The sequence below is a fragment of the Stylophora pistillata genome, chromosome 12, assembly GCF_964205215.1.
Source record: "Stylophora pistillata chromosome 12, jaStyPist1.2, whole genome shotgun sequence".
Lineage (NCBI taxonomy): Eukaryota > Metazoa > Cnidaria > Anthozoa > Scleractinia > Pocilloporidae > Stylophora > Stylophora pistillata.
The window spans coordinates 22,166,503-22,182,305 of record NC_142530.1 but is presented as its reverse complement, the minus strand read 5'-3'; the positions used below and the strand labels follow the sequence as shown (position 1 = coordinate 22,182,305).

General features: G+C 35.6%; 2 protein-coding genes across 2 annotated transcripts in view; one reads left to right on the top strand and one right to left on the bottom strand.

Moving 5' to 3' along the window:
- Positions 1-101: 101 nt before the first annotated feature.
- LOC111337078 (phytanoyl-CoA dioxygenase domain-containing protein 1) lies at positions 102-8,970 on the top strand. Its single transcript, XM_022943307.2, has 11 exons — positions 102-195; positions 267-416; positions 1,149-1,224; positions 1,638-1,685; positions 2,513-2,568; positions 2,686-2,748; positions 3,746-3,767; positions 4,480-4,605; positions 5,641-5,757; positions 7,648-7,774; positions 8,370-8,970. The coding sequence occupies exons 1-11, from the start codon at positions 154-156 to the stop codon at positions 8,416-8,418; spliced, it is 876 nt and encodes a 291-aa protein (XP_022799042.1). The 5' UTR covers positions 102-153; the 3' UTR covers positions 8,419-8,970.
- LOC111337077 (uncharacterized) overlaps positions 8,889-15,803 on the bottom strand; it is a 27,426-nt gene continuing 20,511 nt past the window's right edge. The window contains exon 16 of the mRNA XM_022943306.2: positions 8,889-15,468. Coding sequence (XP_022799041.2) covers positions 15,232-15,468 — 237 coding nt within the window. The 3' untranslated portion in view covers positions 8,889-15,231. The remainder of the gene's footprint in view (positions 15,469-15,803) is intronic.

Genomic DNA, 15,803 nt, shown 5'->3' with positions numbered 1-15,803 from the left:
AAAATAAAACGCTGAAGAAAGATAAATCTTTAATAACTAATAATTCAATATTAAGTTGCTTCATACTCGACCCCACCCTATTAAAATAATCTCTTGTTTATCTAGTTCCCAGTTTCCGATTGAAGCATTGGAAGGTTTTGAAATCTATTGAACATGGAGGGACGCGGAGGGCTTTCCCCAACTCAATTAGAAGAGGTATTAACATTTGTCCAATGTTTTGTTCAGCTTAAGATCACAGAGTTTAAAAGCATCTTGATTTCTTTAAGTACAAGACAAATGGCTTTCTGGTCATTGAAAACTTCTTCTCGCTGGAAGAAGTGGAGGAAATGAGGATTGCTATGTACGATATTGTGGAAAAAATGAATTTAGAAGATCATCCCAAAAGCATCTTCACCACCGGAGAGGACCAAGTGAAGGTGAGAACTTGAGTGAGGGTCAGTTTGTTGCCTCGATTTCCTTAGCTCCGCTGTAGACCATGTAGATCGACGATCGGCCATGGTGACATCCCTTCCTCTCGGCGGGCAATCGTGCTGAGTCATGCTATCGTCATCTAGGAAAAAAGTCTCTCACGAGTTGACATGGATTGCCAGAGTTATGGTAACTTTTGGTCACTGTTGTGCCTGTGTTACCTCTGTCAGATTTTGTACGATCAAGGAATGGTTCAGGTTTTTAGTCACTTACACGTGCTCAGTGGCCGCCCGTGAGCTCCAAATTTTCTTGCAGGAGTTCCAAACGTTAAGGAATGAACCTATAGATAAACACGTAAATTATTACCTTTGTGTTTCCCATTACTTACTGAGTATATACCAGTTTATTTTGAAGTATTTTGATGGTAAAGAATACCAAATGACATTATGTTTGTCCACTGACAGGATTTGCTATATAACCCCTTTCACTTCCAAGACTGACCAATGAGTAATTTCTCCTAAATATATCAATACATTACCAAACAGTAACGTGATGAGAAGAAAGAGGGTCTAGGTTTAGTTACTTGCATTGACAAATTGTGAAATTCTGTCGCTGAATCAGTATCCACTAATTCATAGCTTTTAAACTGATTTTCCAAGGCTTTAAACAGGCTCTCATGACAATAATAGCTATTGAAACTATAAATGAATAATTGTGCTCTTTGTCATCTTTTTCATTAGTTTAGAGATGACTACTTTATGACAAGTGGAGACAAAATCAGATTTTTCTTTGAACAAGGAGCTTTTAATGACAAAGGTGAGGTTTAATGTATTATAATGACAAAAGTAACAGATTTCCCTCTCAGCAAATTTACACAACAGTACTGTAACTTGCATTGGGAGGTGTGGTGGCTTCATGGTTGGTGGGCTTGACTCCGGATCAAGTGGTCTGGGTTTGAGCCCTGGCCGGGGATGTTGTCTTGTATTCTTGGGCAAGACATTTTACTCTCACATTGCCTCTCTTCACCTAGGTGTTTAAATGGTGACGGGCAAATTTAATGCAGGGGGTATCCCTGCAATGGATTGGCATCCCATCCAGGGGGGGGGGGGTTAGAAATACTCCTAGTCACTTTGTGCAACAGTAACCAGCATTAAAGACCGACCTGATGGGCCACTTGGCTCTTACTTGCACAGCTTGATCTCATATGATAAATTTGTCAACTTACCTAGGTGAACTTATCAAGGACAAGCAAAAAGCCATAAACAAAGTTGGTCACGGTAAGATTTTTATAGAAGACTTCTCTCCAAAGTGAGCTCTATAGGCATGATTCCCAAACAGAAAAACATCACTGAAACAAGTTTATGGTGTGAACTACATACTGGTGAGCTTAGAACATGATCTAGCTCAGTGTGGTATAAACATTAAAATTAATGAATTAAATAAATGAAAATTGATAGATAAGATTTAAGCAGTGGTACTTCCACAAGATAGTTCTGTGTCCAATGATTTCAGTTTAAATTGATTGTTTTTATGGTGGGAGGGAGAAGTGGATAACACAGAGAAAAACTGTTGGAGGAAACTAGATTTTTTGGGGGGAAAGAATAAGATTCAGCAGCAGGTTCATGATTTGCACAAAGATCATAGCATCGGGAGGTACCCTCTTTCACTACTGCACTATCAATGCTCCCCATGTGATTGTGAAAGTATTACTGGATTAGGCTTGAATCCTGCTAGGGGAGACGCAGTTTTTTTCATACCCTGTTCACTTAAAACAGAAGAGTATATCCTTACAATGGTCTCTCTCTAAATTTTTCATTTTCTATTCTTAAGTTATGTATTCATCCTTTCTGTGTTATCATTAATTTTGATATATTAGTATAATTCTCCTCACGGTCTGCCATACAATTCTTGTAGTGTTAGTTTGGAGAATTTGGTATCGGATCAACTAATGATCCCCTTGTTCATATTTTTCTTTATTCTCATCACTTGTCTGCTTGATGTTGTATTGAAGTTGCGAGGAAAAATTCTGTCTTGGTCACTCATGGGAGTTCAAGGATTAAATGAACATCTGTTTAATATTTTGTGTTTATTTCTGTCTCCTTAGCCCTTCATGCCTGGAATCCTGTCTTTAAAAAGATGACATTCAACAAGCGAATTGAGGTATTTGTAATTTAAAGAATAGTACATCAAGTGTAATGCATTTACACTGAGTTTTTTCTACATGTGATAACTTTTCAATCAATATTGATGTGACTCAATCAAACTTTTTTTTTATAGGCTGTTGTCAAATCAACAGGATTCAAACACCCTGTTGTCCCACAGAGCATGTACATTTTTAAAGTGAGTCGGCTACAAGAAAGATTCTACAATTTTGTAAATTAAGGTTGTCATGATTCTGGAGACTAAATTCAATATAAATGATCGAGACAGAGAACAAAAAATTCTTTAGTGTTGTTTACTCTTACACTATATTATCTCGTGACAAATCATATGCTGCCTTTTATAGGAATGCTGATTTCCAGTTTCAGGCTTATCACATGTAATAAAGTAACAATTAAGGTTTTCTGCACTGGTTTTATAGGTAAAAAATGCCTATGCCAGCATTTACATGGTGTAAGGAATAGTATGGGGAACAAAGTATGGTTCATTTACAACACTACTTTTTTACCTAAATAGGAACATTTTACACATAAGATTGATAAAAATTTCTCACTCCTGGCATGTCCATTGTCATTTTTGGTGATTTCTGCCATTTTGGGCTTGCTTAATTGCCAACACTGTTATTCCTGTTTTTGGACGCATTTATGGAATAATCTTTAGCTTTTCCTTGAGACGTGAGCTTGGGACACCTATGGTCTAAGATGATATTATTATAGGATAAGCTGATTGAAGGACATATGCATTTCGATTTGTTCCTACTTATGATCTATTGAGGACAGACACAAAGATGATATCTCTATCAATAACATTTTGATTCGTTATCGCCAAAAAAAAGTAGATTCCATGTTGCCATGGGTCTGAGTAGCAAATGGTTACAGGAGATGCCCAAATGTGGTTAAAACATCAGGCCACATTTTTGTTCTTACTACATTTTGATCTATTCTGTGATTTATTACAAAACAGATGTACAGACACATGGAATCTATTTGTTACATCATAGTAAATAGTTTGAATCCAGGTCACCAACATGTGATCTCGTAGTCTAGCAATCCTAATAAAGATTAATAGAGTTGCTGTTCCGAGTAATGAACAAAGATTTCTTTTGTCAGAAGGCTAGTATTTCACATGTGTCTTTCTAATGGAATACTCTTTTTTCTTTTCATTATTTACTCATCAGCAACCAGGAATTGGTGGTGAAGGTAAGAAATTTAAATTTAGTAAAGAGAACAAAATTGTATTTAATTAAGCTGCAACATCTTCAAAGGAGCCTTTCTCATTCTCTGTTTCCAGGTCTGTTTGTATTTGTGTTGGTCTTTGAGAAGGGTTGAAACTTGTAGAACCTGGACAAAAACCTGAGGACTAATGCACTGATCCATTCAAAGCTTCATTTGACTGTTGTCAATGCCTGGTGTGTGTGTGTGTTTGTGTGTGTGTGTGTGTGGGGGGGTGGGGGAGGAATTTGAACATTGCCTGGGAGGGATAGGGAATTTGAACCAGAACTGTCAAGTCTTTCCAGTGGCATTTAAAGGTAAAAATGTTCACTTTTGTGGGCCGATGGCTCAGAAGAAGAAAGTAAGTGGCTAATCTTGCCTTTAACATATCAATTGACTATTAAATCTGGCACTTTTGCCTTTAACATATCAATTGACAATCAAATCTGGCACTTGGATGGGAAATTTTAACACAATTTTGGCCCCAATGGTGGAGAAGGATTTGAATGAACTGTATATACAAATGCATGGGGGTTGCTGGGGGGATGTTAAGGCTTCAAATTGGTTATTGTATAATAACGAGAACCTACAATAAACTCAGTGCTCATGTGATGCAGGGATGGAAATTGAAGCCACTTGGCCATTGTGGTGGGTTTATGTTCACATCAATAAGAGGTTTTATTTTCCTTTGCATCTGTAGTCTCACCACATCGAGACTCCACTTTCCTGTATACAGAGCCACCTAGTGCTATGGGAATCTGGATTCCACTTGAAGATTGCACTTTGGAGAATGGCTGTCTGCAGTTTGTCCCCAAGTCACAAAATGGTCAGTTATATTGAAAACCTTAATTTTTGTCTACTCTGAGGAAAGATGCCACAGTATACAGTGAAACTTATATTAAATGGAACACTTTTATGGGCAGACACCCTCCACTTACCAGACACCAACCTGTCATATATTTTTCCTTCCTTATTTGCTGTAAATGTAGCTGCAGTCAGCAGACACCTCTTTTAACACTTTATTCCCCAACATCAGAGTGCATATTCTCTGTATTGTTCTATAGATTCCAGAAGTCTGCTTATGCAAGTTTCACAGTTGTAAATGATTGATTTTCATTCCAGTCAATGAAGTCAAAATTCATAGCATTAGGGTCTGGATATAGTTAATTATTCTTACTAGTGATTTTTTTTTTTTGGGGGGGGGGGTAAAAGAGCTTAGGTGGTAAATCTTTCTTTAGATACAAATTTGGGTTTTGGTGCCTCAGTGCTTCTAAAGCGTAGGGTAAATCTTTAGATACCAAGTTTGGGTTGATGTCTCTGTGCTTAAAAGGATCAAGTGTTGCAATTTAATTTAATTTAATTTTTTAATTTTAATTTAATTTAGTCCATTTTCACTGCATTAAGTTTTACAGTGGGGAAGGACTAGAAAGGAACATAGGAACCATTCGTGCTAGTCCACCCTCCCACCCATCCCACCCCAGGGGAGGACATCCATCACACAGTAATCTTGTGTGGGGGAAATTAATGTCTCCTACCCCAACCCTGCAGGAGATGGGACCTCCATTTATTCGTCCCTATCTGAGAAGACTAGAATATCTAACCATTTCTTGATGTTATAGAAAGGTAGCAAATTCTTCTCAATTATTTTAAAGACCCTGAGTGTTAGTCTGGCCGGGGCTCGAACCCTTGACCTCCCGCACAACAGTCCAGCACTCTATCCATTGAGCTAACTGGGCAAGGTCTTGCAGTAAATTTTATAACTTCATCCAGATTCTTGACAGTCTGCAATGGACTGTTAGTCAACTCTTCCTAGTTAGCTGGATTGTAATGTTTCTGAGTGTTTCCCTGATCTGCTTCACAGAAGGAATAAAGTGCCGTTTTATACGCAACCCTGAGGCAGGTACTCCAACCATCTTCAGAGGACCTAAAGAAGAATCTAGAGATGACAGTGACTACATTCCTCAGTTAACAAAAAAAGGTGAATGCAGATATGATCAAATGTATGAAAGCGATCCTCACAGTAATAAACCCTAATTATGTCGAAATAAGAGAAATAAGGCCTGAAAAAATTCAGGTCCCCACAGGAGTTGAACTCATAACCTCTGCGATACCGGTGCAGTGCTCTACCAACTGAGCTAATGAGCCAATTCGGAGCTAGTCATAATGTTGGTTCATATTGAACCGGTTGAAGTGAAATAAATCTATGAATTTTGAATGTTTGAAAATCATATATGTGTACTGCGGTTTCAAGAAATGTATGAAAGTGATACACATGTATGATTTTCATATATTCAAAATTCATTGTGATATAATCACTTTATAAACTTTTTTTTGGGATGTATGTTCTTAGTAGATGTTGAATGGTGGCTTGAAACTTGTCAGCTGCCTCAGAAGCTCTCATCAACCTTCATACTAACAAGATCCTAGGGGGCCAGTACTTGAAATGGAGGACTTAATATTTTTTAATTTGTATATTTGCAAGAATTTGGTATTTCCTTTGAAAGATTTAGCCTAAGAGATCAAATATGTCTAATTTTTAATTTTTATGACCTGTCTCCTTCACAGTGCATTCAAATTGTCATTGTTCTGATCACTAGATATCTCCTCATATATCTCCTTTTATTGTAAACTTGCTGGTACGTCTGCAAGTGTTTGATTTAATTAATTAAATTGATTAATCAATTAATCAATAAATATTTTCATCATCATCACTCCTGGAGGTTAAGTAACCCTTTACACCTAACATCAGTGTACATATTCTCCATACATTTCCTAAGGTGCCGACGAGGAGAATTTGTTCAACAATCCAAAGTTTGTTTAGTTGGTGATTTCCTTTAACTGTGTGACGTTACTGTGTGGTTCATGATCACGGGTGATATTTAATGAGAAATTAGTTGCTAATCACTCTTAGGGCATGTGCTGGTCAGGTCAAAGGTTTAAAGGATAAAAAAGCTTTCACTCCCAAGAATTTAAAATAAATTTGCATTTCTTATAAACGTCACATACAAAAAGAGGTTTTTAGTTTTCGTGCAAATTTATAACAGAGCACAGTAGACACCAGAATGTTGTTGAGAACATCCATAACATACTGTGCTTGTATCATTTTGCCTCTAACCGTTTAACACTTTCACATCAAAATGCACATTCTCCATGCTGCTCCTTAAACATTTACTATCACTGACAAGGAGAATTTGTTTGACAATCGAAAGCTTCTTCAGCTTGTGGTAATTTTCGTTATTCTCATGACCTTAAAGGTTTGATTCAGCAATATAATGCATCATACATCTTGGATAGGGACAAAAAAAACCATAGGCCTGTCTCCTGCATCTGGTTAGCAGGGAATGTTAAAGAACCCACACACTTATAGCAAAGAGTAAGGAACATAGCTCCCGGTGTTGTGGTCGGGCCTGTTTACTGAAATTGTGGTAGGGGATAGGGAAAGGTAGTTTATCTCATGGGGGACAACCTTGTCCTATTGTAGAGGCCCTGTTAGGGGGGGGGTATAGATGTCGCTCATCTGAATTTCAAACTTTGTCACATCGCCATTTTGGAAGGTTCTGATGTCGCTGTTGCAATTTCATCAATGTCGTGCTCAAAGTTGCGTTTTCATTTCCCTGATGTCGCTGTTTCAATACCATGTCACCCGTCTGAATTTACCCCTATCAGGGCCTTATTGTAAATTTACCTGCCTTAGGCAAATTGTCAAAGTCACTATTAGGGATTAAAGGGTGAATGTATTTTGAAATTCTTCTGGCAACATGCATAGGGTCTATTTTTTTTTTCAATAAATATCTTAAATCCTTAATAAGAGGCTTTTATTTTCTAGTACTCTTATGTGGAATTGCTTAATATTAATATCCCCATCCAGGTTGTTTGGTGTTGATTCATGGAGCTGTTCTGCACAGAAGTTTCGCAAACAAGTCTGAGAGGTCGCGGCATGCATACACTTTTCATATTGTGGAACAAGAAAACACAGAATACAGCAAAGAAAATTGGTAAGGTGTACGGCAAATTGAAGTTAGATTAAGGTCTTAAAATCAAAGGCCTCAGCTGCAACAGGCCAAAGTATCATAAGGAACCAAAGTAAACTCTATGTAAACACTGGTAATGCCCAAAGCACCTGCTGCCAGAGATTTAAGGGATATTTGGTTTGATGGTTTCCACTTGGTTGCAGAGTGGTTGAGTGGTGTGGTTGGCTTTAAGTAGTGTTTTTTAGGGTAGTGGGTAAGGGGTGGCGATGTCTTTTCTGGTCAGGGGAATTAAAGAATTTAAGCATGTAAGCAAAAGTAAAGTTATCACGAAACATTGGTGCTAGTCAAAAGACTGTCCTAAATTTCTGTTGCATTATTCAAGGTTACAGGCAAGTTTTTACCTCACCCTATTTCTTCACTATATAGTGGATTTTCCAGTTAGGTTTAGCCACCAAATATCCCAGCTTACATTTACCCCCCTGCCCAAAGGAAAACTCACAATCGCTGATTCAAAATCCAACTTAGTATTCCCATCCCCACACACAGTTAAATAATTTATTTCTTGAAGAACAAAAGTAGGCCTCTGAAAAAAGAAAAAACCTTATTTTCCTGTCTTTAGGTTGCAACCCTCACCAAAGTTACCATTTCCTCCTCTTTACACTGGGTAGATGGTGACAATGAACATTTAGGACCAGAAGAGTCAAGCTGATTCAATCCTCCACTCATACATGAATCCTATCATACTTGAACTTTAGGCTCAGTTTAACAATTCTTTTGTTTTCATGTTACTATTTGTTAGGCTCTTTTGTTTTTATTTTGTTTATACATCCATGTCTGAAGTACACTACATCTCAAAATTGAAACTCACAGGAGAAGTTTGTTCTGGGTGTGCTTTGAAATATTTCTTTCACAACATGCCTAAGAAAAATTTTGCAGAAGTGTGAAAAACATTAATTTTGTAACAGTATACCACATCAGACAATCATATTTTAGGGACAATTCAGATGGCAGATTTTGGAAAACACTCTGGGAATTATTTCCTACAATGTGCAACATGGTCTTTATATCAGGGATATCATTGAAGTTAGCAGTTATTTTGTTTTATTACAGTAGAAAGATAATATGAAGATGCAAGAAATTAAAGCACAGCTCTTTAATTTGTCATTTTACAAAATTTCGAATCATTAATAGCTTAATACAATTACTGTGTATTGTTTTTAGCCTATGTATCATATCAAATGATTTTTTTTTACAGTGTAAAGCAAATTATTAATCATCATCTTATATTCAATGCTTACATAACAAGATTGGAAATAATCATGTGACCTATATATAATTATATAAAGACCTTAGTCAATTAAGTGTGATATATTCCTTTATAATAAAATTTTCAATGAAGCATAAATATACTGGCTAAATACTGAACCTCCAACTCGAGACTTAAAACACTCTGTTTTTTCTGAACTCTACATATTTGAACTTTTGAGAATTAAGGTTTGAAGTCAAAACATCAAACTGACTTTAAAAAAGTCTGTTCTACTCATTATCTACCACCTGAACAGGCCATACTGCTTCACTTTCCTAAATATGCCTGATTTATTGTATTTAATTCCAAATAAAATAACCCATGATTAAAAAACTGTTATTGTTCAGAAATGCTTCACACTAATGAAGAGTATAGATGAGATTTAATTGTATAACATTCTAAAAAAGAAATTGTTCCAGTAATGTGTATGGCATGTTCAGTTATGTGCCTGTCAGTTATAGATCAAACCAAACCTTTGGACTCAAAAGATCAGATTGTTAATTCTCCCTTCCAGCTGCTACTCATTTCCTTGTAAATCAGTTAGAAGAATTTGATACTAGATCAAGATAACTTCTAAGTCTGATAATTCTCATGGCTTGTTTGCCGGGTGATATCAACATGTAACTTATCCCTATCATATATAAATAGAATAAATGTTTGAAAAGAAAATTTGCCCTGAGCAGGATTTGAACCCACGTCCCCCTGTTACTAGTCAGATGTGATGACCACTACACTATCAGGACAACCATGCTGGCAACACGGCAACTGAAGTTGTGGTTTATGTGATTGGAGACGTGGTCTCCCGGGAAACTTAATTTTCAAGGTGACAGGGTAGGGGAAGCCTATAATCCCATATGAAACCCAACTAAGGATCTATTAAAGCTACACGACAGAAGTCAATATAATAGGGATATGTTACATGTTAACCACTTCTTGGATTTATAGGTTAACAAGGACTTCCTGAGGTACGTGAAATTACTTTGTTTACTCAGTGTTTTGTAATTGGACTGATGTAGTGGCATGAAAAAATACCAAAATTGAAATTATGCAAACTGTCAATTGTTTGTTAGCAAAGTATTTATAAATATTTTTAAACTTTAATAAAAACAATGTGTCCACAAAATGAATAAAATGCTGTTTATCTGGCTAATCAAGATAATTTATCAAATCATTTTAAAAATTACAAAGTTACCTTCAGCTACCATTAGAATAATGCATTTTAACTGAAGTAATCTGAGAAGAAAAACCATTGAGGTGATTCACCAGTGAACAGTTTATTTTTCTAAGAGATAAACCAGTACCACGAGTGGAAAATGGTCTCTAGATGTGGTGTGGAAACTGTTACAATAAGATCAATGTAAGTCAAGGTCACAGGTGTTTTTATTTCACTAGCATCATGACCTGTGAAACATAAAATCTCAACAAAGAAACACAAAGGTAAGGCTCCTTGTATAGCAGGATGCCTCCCTTGCCAAGTAGATACGAACTTGTAGGTAATTACATACAATCATTTCCCATGTTCCCGAGAGGAGAGGGCATTTGTCTTGTTGATCAGGAGAGCCAAAGTCTAATGGAAAGTCCACAAACTACTGTCTGAAAGGGGAGCAAAATAATTTGAATATATCAACAAAGTTGAAATGGTAAATTGGCCACTGTTATGGTTATAAAAACTGACATTTCGAGCGTTAGCCCTTCCTCTGAGCTCCAACGAAGGTATAATGCTTGAAACGTCAGCTTTTATAACCGTAACAGTGGTCAATTTACACTTTCAACTTTGCTGATATATTCAAATTATTTCGCTACCCCCACCAACACAGCACCAAACAGTTTCTTTAGAAACTATCAGCCTTTATTCATATGAAAGGGGTGCAGTTTGTCATAGCTTGATGGTAGCTATTACTTTTCTATAATATATAACTTTGGAGTCAGTACATACTTTTGATTATTAAATATTTAATGTAGAAGTTGTTTCAGCAAATGTAATATAAGTATAAAGATCGTGCAATAATTTTCATAAAAATAATTATCTTCTGTTAAGTCAATAAGCTTTGTTATACAGTAAGTTTGCTCATTTCAGATATAAATACACCAGGGTAAATTCTCTATTATACATGTCCAGATAGATTTATGTAAAGATATGATTTGTGATTCACTAAAGGATATCACAACAGATGCACTTAATCTCCTTTCCAGTCCCTATTTTGCTGTTTTGTTTGTTTTCTCCTCCGGCCCTTTTAATAACAACCAAAATCTGAATCTCTTAACTCCACAGAGAGAAATTCACAAGTTTGTCACAAAATTCTTCAACTGAACTACTACCTACGCAACTAGCAAATATAAGGACTCCAAAAGAATTGTTGTATTAGCTCAGAGAATTTGGTGATAAATCAACCAGTGTCCCATTGTTGATAATTATAGTCCTCATCAACCTTGAGCTTGAAAATGTATAGATATCATAGGGAGAAATTCCCCACAGATCACTTTTGGGAGCAAAAGAGACTCAATTCTCGAAGGTGATAAACATGCAACTCCTCACAGCATAGAGAGTTGATATCATTTTAGATACTGGGGGTCAAAAAGTTATCTCTGTAATCATTAAGAGTAACCATTCCCTACTAAACAAGTCAACCTTTTCACCCTCCAGATCTAAAAAATAAGTTCTCTGCTCTTTCTATCTTGCATTTCCTTTTATTAATTTAGCTTAGAGAATTTCACACCAAATCAACTGATGCCCTACAGTTGATATCCTTCCTTTTTCTCATAACTGTATAACTACTTGAAATGGATTCCTGTACAGTAGTGACAAAATGTTCTTTTTTGTGACCACAAGAATGAGAGGGTTATGCTTTGTTTTCAAAGTCTCACCACAAGTGGATGAGTTTTGTTGTGTGTAATATTGAACACAATTATATACAAACTATTCAATATCAAGCTTATATTATTACATGTCATGGAGGATTTTAAAGAACCTGTTCTCACTTTTGGTCTTCCACTGACCAATGAAAACTGGCTTGTTTGTAAATTAAGTAGAAAGTACGAAGTAAGCATGCACCTGGCACCTCTATTGTGAACTTAACCAATCAAATGCTTGCGTTTGAAACATTTTCATCCTTCTAATTTCAAGTTTAAATCAGCAGCAAATTATCTTTATAAAATATAATCCAATAGGGAATGTTGAGAAATCATTTCCTTTATGTTTACCAAACAAAACTAAAAAGAACATTGTTTGTGCTTGAAGAGGAGGTTAACCAAGTTGTATTAATTCAAGGATAGCACCTTAATAGCCAGGACACACCTTATGACAAGCCACCACAAGTACAACTTGTGAAAAAAACAAGTCAATCTTTACCCAACTTTGATGCATCAGTAACAAAAAATAAATTCAGTTTGAACATGTGGGATGATCAACATTTTGAGTTGTAGCAAACACCAATCAGTCTTCAAAGAGACCCATTGCTGTAACTTGTCCCCGAACATATGTTGGCATCAGTTTCATTTTATTTTCCAGTGTTTAGTCTTTGTCTTTAATATCAAGTTTGATGTGTTTAAAAACTAATTTGTAGAATAGAAAAAAGTTGTTTTAGTAGTCTTCCAGTTCCTGTGAGAAAATTCCAAACATCTGTTGTTCATCCCTTTATTGTGTGTCAAGGGAGGATCTGACTCAACAGATCAACTCTGGATTTGACAGGCACCGAAAAAAATGCCCCAATTCAGGACTCGACACTAACGGTAGCCCACTAGCCACAGACTAGTAGAAATTCGGTTTTGGCAAGTGGTTTTTGGTTTCCACTCACCAGTTTGGCTTGTAAATGAACTGACATTGTCGCAGTATCTAAGATGTCACCAACGACTGGGCTAGTAAGTTGAAAAGTTAGTGTTGAGCCTTGCAATTGTTTTCAGTGTAAAATAAGTCTAGGAGATCAATATATTAAATAGCCCAGATTCAAAATAGAATTCTCTTTCTAAAGTAAATGTTTGAATTTCAGTAGCAAAATTAAAATTTTAGTCATCCTCTTTAGACTTAGAGAGAGTTCACTTATTCACGATTAAATTTTAAAAGAACATATTATTTTGTTAAATGATGTCCAGATTCCACTCTTACCTTAAAAACAATTAAAATACTTAATTATAACTATCAAAACAGTTCAAATTGCAGTAACATACAAATGAAAAGGGCAAATTAAGTGCCTCTACATTATAGTTGGGTTCTAGCCCAGGTCAAGGTCAGTCTACTTAACCCTTAACCTTCTGAGATCATATCGTGAATTCCCCCCCCCCCTCCCCCCTGGCTGCCACACGTTTGTTTGTAAATTAGCAATGTGAATTTGGTGTTAGTTCTACCTAGTAAGTTTAAGTATTCTCATTACCTGTTTGCTGGGTAATCTATCAATATTATAAGGAGAAGTTACATGTCAATCACCCCAGGGGGTTGATTAAAGGGTCAAAAGAAAATCTCTTACTCTAAGGGAACAAGCGTCGTTATTGTTAGTGATTTTGTTCTCCGCAAGCATAAAATAATTGAGATATTAAGCAGTTGTAGCCAAAAAATTGGCAGTTTATATCAAAATCACTAGCCCTCCAATCAGATTAGGGGAGTGTCAAACAATGATCAACATTCAATCTATGAAACATACAATTATTTGCAATCCAGGAACATCTTAAGCCATATCATCCATACTTTTTCAATTGTGATCAGTCTAAAAGAATGTGTTTGATTAATTTGTTTAACAATTTCACTTCCGTTCCAAGGCATTAATAACTTTGCAAAGTCAACTTTATCATCTCCAATAATTACAATGTTGCAAAGCTACAAAAACTTGACAAAATATATGTACCTGCATATATAAGTATGTACATCAAATTTTAAATTTTGCAACCTTAGACGTATACTGGTTGCCACTCAATGGTGAATCTGTCATGATCAAAAATAATTATTATTGGTGCACCCAAATTACACCACAGTTACAACAACTAAGCCTCCCTGAGAAAATGTGAGAACCACCTTATGATAATTGTAATAAGGACACACAATCATGTCATTAGCCTCATAAGTGACATACTATTACTTACCAAATATGAAAATCACCAAGATCATTTCATTATATATTTTCAATGACAAAAAAAAACTTGCAAACATCAAAAACTTAAAATTCCTACTTTAAAAAGTGAATTTGGTGGGCTGCTTATGATCATTCATCTATTATTGGAAATAAATAGTGTTTTTCAGTGGTAATTGTTTAAAAGAATTCATTCTGAGACCGGAAAATATCTGGACATATAAATTATAGATTTCTTTTGAGTTTTCAGCAGGGAAAAAGTTTTTTCCCCCACTATATGCAACATTCATTATATTGCATTAGTAAATTTAATAATCTGAGTCAATTCAGTGAATGCATGTTTGTGACAATTATAAATATTTATACCTGTGGATAATTTAATAATTTACGAGTTTGAATTGTCTGGATGATTACTACGAGTTTCAAAATGACAGCAAATATTATAAGACTTCTACACAACCACCAACTTTATCACCATTTTAAATTACTCTAAAGCACCAAACATTCTACCAATAACCAAAATTTTCAGTATGATACCAAATGTATGTGTTTCGATTAAATCAATATTGTGAAAGTATTCAACACAGTGTCTAGCAAGGTTTTGAAGTATAAACCCTTTGCAATACACACATTAAATTAAGAGACTTGGTAGCAGCAGAATAGAATAAAGTCAAGGTATACTTTTCTTCACATTAGAACAAAACATGAAGCCAGTCATTCATGAAACTTCAAATAGAGAATTCTGCATGGCTATCAACTTCACCCTTTAACTCCCAAGATGTGATTGTTAATTCTCACCTCTTACTGCTAAAAAATTTCCATGAAAATAAGTTATGAGAATTTGGTTTTAGATCAATATAACAACTTATTCCTGATAAGTTTGAGTATTCTTATAACCAGTTTGCTGGGTAATGTGTGGTCATCATAGGGAGAAGTTACATGTTAATCATCTCTGGCAGTTTAAGGGTTGAATAAATCTAGTCATGAAATGAACCACTTAATCAAAAGTGGAATAATAGTCTTGGAAATTATGACATTTTTCCATGTCACGAATGGCAAACTACCAGTAAAGAAACCTTTAACAACTGTCTGTCAAGAACACTTTCAAAATACTTTTTCTAAAGTAACACTTTACCATACTGCTTCATAATAAAATACTCAAAAGAATATGTCATCCTCAATCTTGACCACTGGACAGGCTCCGACGTCATCCATGACATGGCCAATGGCGTGGAAGCCACACTTGTTGTGACAACAGAGCTGGGTTGTGTGCTCTGTCCTCTGTATATTTCTTGTGATAAAACCATAGATGTGACAGGAGAAACTTCCTCTACTTCAACAGGATCCATCTTTATCTGAAAAAAGAGAACGAGTCGCTAAGATTCAACATTCATTTCTCTAAACAACATACTGTACCATCTTATATTCCTGTAGAGAATTTCATGTTTACATTACTACTAGCAGAAAGTTTTGGTGATGTTTTTCAAGATTTGAGGTGAAAAAATAGCTAATTTGTGAAGTGTGATCATGACTAACATTTACCAAATAATGAATGGAGAAGTATGAAGTTTAATTCTGTTTTTTCTTTTTTCATTTCACAAATACATCAAAAATGTATCTCAGAATAATATGAAACACTTCCAGAAAAGCCCACTTCAATTTATATTTAACAAAGAGGAAAGCTTCTTAC